This window comes from Sinocyclocheilus rhinocerous, unplaced genomic scaffold (assembly GCF_001515625.1).
Source record: "Sinocyclocheilus rhinocerous isolate Xijiao unplaced genomic scaffold, SAMN03320098_v1.1 scaffold382, whole genome shotgun sequence".
In the NCBI taxonomy this organism is placed as follows: Eukaryota; Metazoa; Chordata; class Actinopteri; order Cypriniformes; family Cyprinidae; genus Sinocyclocheilus; species Sinocyclocheilus rhinocerous.
This window is the reverse complement of record NW_015642829.1, coordinates 701,645-705,320: the sequence shown is the minus strand read 5'-3', so window position 1 is coordinate 705,320 and position 3,676 is coordinate 701,645. Positions and strand designations below refer to the sequence as shown.

Here is a 3,676-nt window from a genome sequence, read left to right as displayed (position 1 = left end):
GTCAAAAAAATCGTTGAGCCGTTTTGGCGGAAGTGACGAACTGCAAGCTTTGAATGTTTATATCTTCTAAATGCGAATTTTGTCACTGTTTTGGAGCACACTGCTTTATAGATAACCTTAAGACTAACATATTGATACTAACACCCAAAAAACTTTAATTTTGATTTCATGGGCACTTTAAGCTTGTAGCGACGCTACTGCCCATCACTGTCTGTCCATATATTTCTACTGTTTCCACATATATCTGCAAAATTATCAATCCTCCCATTAATCTATATGCAAAAAGTATCTATCCAACCATTTACTTGCACAATTCACATCTGCAAAAGCATCCATAAGCAAATCCATCATCTATCTGCAAAAGCATTTATCCATTCAGTTACCTGCAAAAAAAAGTATATTATTCTATTAATCTAAGTATCTATTATTATTTTTCTAATCCACAAAAGTATCAGACCCAACTCTATATTTAAGTGTCAAAAGTGACATTTGATACAGTGCAATTATGGTGCCGCCACAGCATCGACATTTAGGCTTAATTTCCATTGGCTATTGTCAACAGCATAGCAATGTAAGCTTACACAGAAATTACTTTCAAACAAAACAGTGGTGAATTCGCGTCCACGATTGGGAAAACTGTAGTTATATCTATAATTACACCTGTCCTTAACTTCCAGCATCCCACCTCAATAGCAGCAAGTGATTTGCAATACAACATACAATTATGTACAGTAAGTACACTGTTCCTAGCATTTATTTTTTTGTATTATTTATTTATAAGCATTTTGAAGTTAAAGTCTCCTATAAAGTGGGACCAAAATCAATTGCTCTGCAAATAGATGTATTCATTCATTTACTTCCATCTATCTACATTATTTCCTCCGAGTATCACTATATTTAAAGGTGTTGTAGTGTGTAATAACTGTCTTACCACTGAGAAACGTTTGCTTCCCGCTGGCCGTCTCAAGGCAGAGCTGAGGTGAAGGCCTCTCTGGTGTGGAAACGGAGCTCTTTAAACTAGGCACAAATGTGGAACAGGTGTCCAGATCTCGACTCACGCGCACATGCGAGTAGGTGATGTTGGATTTGGATGGTGTGCAGCCCATGACTAATTCTGCTGCTCACAAGCCAGCTTCCATCTGGGGAGCATCCAGAGTGACACAGCCTGCTCATTTCAGTGGAACCAAACAAAGACACTTCTGCTCTACTTCAGGGGCCGATTTGAAAGACCCCATGACGTTCCTGATGCACAATTAGGGAGGAGCTGCTTGATGCCCCATTGAGAGGGGCTTTGAGTACAACAAAATAAATGAATAAATAAAATAAATCAGGAACACTATAAAATAACTTTCAGTGGTAACATCAACATACACTTTTGGCCAAAAGTTTGGAATAAAGCAGTTATGCAGCTTCAAATTTTTGTGGAACTATGATACATTTATACAGCATTTATTCGAAATAGAATTCTTTTGGAACTTTATTAACGTCTCACTTTTGATAAATTTAATGTGTCCCTAATAAATTACATTTTAAAATAGATTAAAATAGAAAATTATTTCAAATTGTAATAATATTTCACACTACTGCCTACTTTACTGTAGGCTATTTTTATCAAATAAATACAGCTTTGGTGAGAATAAGAGACTTCTTTCAAAAACATTTGTAAAAATCCAAACTTTTGACCGGCAGTGTACAGTTATCACTAAGTCATATTAATGATCATATTCTTGTATTTCACTACTGATCTGGTTGGACAAACTAACTCATAGTTTTTTATAAAGCTTTACAAAAACAAATTTCCCAAAATGTATAAAGTTAATGAATCTGTGGGCTGATTTTGGTGACTTGCACAAGAAATGCACAGATTTCCTTGCATTCTCAACTTCAGACACAGATTTGAGCTAACTGATAAAATCACTGATCAAAGTCGTTGCAAGTAACTTCCTTTGGTTGACTTGACTAATTTCAGGGTTTTATAAACTAAATGCAAATGTCAGCAGATAATATAGTTTGATTGGCAATGTAAAAATCACATTTTGTTCAGCCTCATTCACAAAACAGGTGTTTTAATACAGCACCAATGAGAAAACACAAATCTGTGTAAAAATATGGATGCCGGGTTTATTGATTAAATCATTCGAACCCTTTTGCATTCACTTCTTTACTCATTCATAGTAAAAAAATCCACAGGGGTCCGACGCGGAGGACACGGCAGGGGTGGCGGATGGAGGGAGGGTGTGACGTGTCCTCTTCAGCATCACAATCTATCCTCATCTCATGCTCAAAGTTTCTCTTTAACCCATCTATAGGTCTCAATCACGTGCTGGTGTCAGACATGGACGTCTCCAGCATCATGTCGCTCTCGTGCATGTCGCATTCTAAGAGGAAGCGCTGGAAAGCATCGGTTTGTTTGTCAGCGTTGAAAGACGGCGTTTCCAGGCACACGTTCACCTCTTCTACAGGTTGTGCTCTGCTCTCATTGCCGTCAGCTGAAGTGTTGAGCATCTTCATCAGTGCAGGCGTGCTGAGGGTCTTTTTTACTTTGTCTTTAATATCAGTTCCTGCAAAACAACACAACTAAATAGTTGCAAAGACACCTTGAATCTGTTATTTACGAATTAGATGCTGCATACAAAGCTTATGGATGGCTGTCTTACCGATGTAAGCATCTGAATCGCTGATATACATCTCAATGCAGTGACCCAGCATGGTTACGGAAAATGTGTCATCTCGTTTAAGACCAAGTGCCTAAAGAAGGAGTTTATATGTTTGAAGTGCATCACAACTGATTAAATATAAATATAAATATATTATCGGCCAAACAATTTTGATGGTTATACATTCTCACAGTGTGAAAGTAGTCGATGGCACTCTCAAAATCTCCCATGAGGCTGTGCACATAACCAATGGATGAGTAAGTGGAGGCATTTTGTGGGATGAGGACCAAAGCTTGCCTGTGGTATTCGAGAGCCTGCTCGTATTTCCTACACAAACAAGATGAAAGCAATCACTGACCTGTTTTTTGTCTATTGCAACAGATAAATGTCTAGACAAACTCACTTGACTCAAGAGTCTAAACACTGCACATTATTATTGATTTTTCGTATTCAGTGTGGGACGTTGGGTCTAATTTGCCGCTTTTATGTATGCTCAGGTTTCAGTTCTGTGTAGATGAAATGCTCAATGTGTGTGTTGTTTTCAGATGTGGCTATAAATGATTAAATACTTGGAAGAAAAACTAAACCAAACTCAATTCTGTATGCAAATATTGCAATGAAGTTGCTATGCTGTAGATTTAGAATTCTGAACATTCAATCAATAAAACTGGCAAATGGAAGTTTACAAACTTTAAAAAAATCTCTCTCCCAATATATATATGCAAAATATTAAAGGGGTCATATGATGCGATTTCAAGTTTTCCTTTCTCTTTGGAGTGTTACAAGCTGTTCGTGAATAGATAAGATCCCTAAAGTTGCAAAGACTAAAGTCTCAAACCCAAAGAGATATTCTTTATAAAAGTTAAGACTCGTCCACATCCTCCTAAAACACCTCGTTTAAACATGCCCCCACATGTCTACATCACGATGTGGGAAGATTTGCATAATGCTATCCAAATGTTCATGCAAAGAAAGAAGACGTAACTTTATTGTTGCTGCCGCCGCCGCCATGTTGTGAA

At 37.4% G+C, this 3,676-nt stretch overlaps 1 protein-coding gene across 2 annotated transcripts in view; it reads right to left on the bottom strand.

The window, feature by feature from the left end:
- Positions 1–2,094: 2,094 nt before the first annotated feature.
- LOC107756764 (cell division cycle protein 16 homolog) overlaps positions 2,095–3,676 on the bottom strand; it is a 10,866-nt gene continuing 9,284 nt past the window's right edge. For both annotated transcript variants that reach the window (XM_016573989.1, XM_016573990.1), the window contains exons 17-19: positions 2,849–2,984; positions 2,658–2,748; positions 2,095–2,561 (exon numbers count right to left, since the gene is read on the bottom strand). In XM_016573989.1, coding sequence (XP_016429475.1) covers positions 2,317–2,561; positions 2,658–2,748; positions 2,849–2,984 — 472 coding nt within the window. In that variant the 3' untranslated portion in view covers positions 2,095–2,316. The remainder of the gene's footprint in view (positions 2,562–2,657; positions 2,749–2,848; positions 2,985–3,676) is intronic.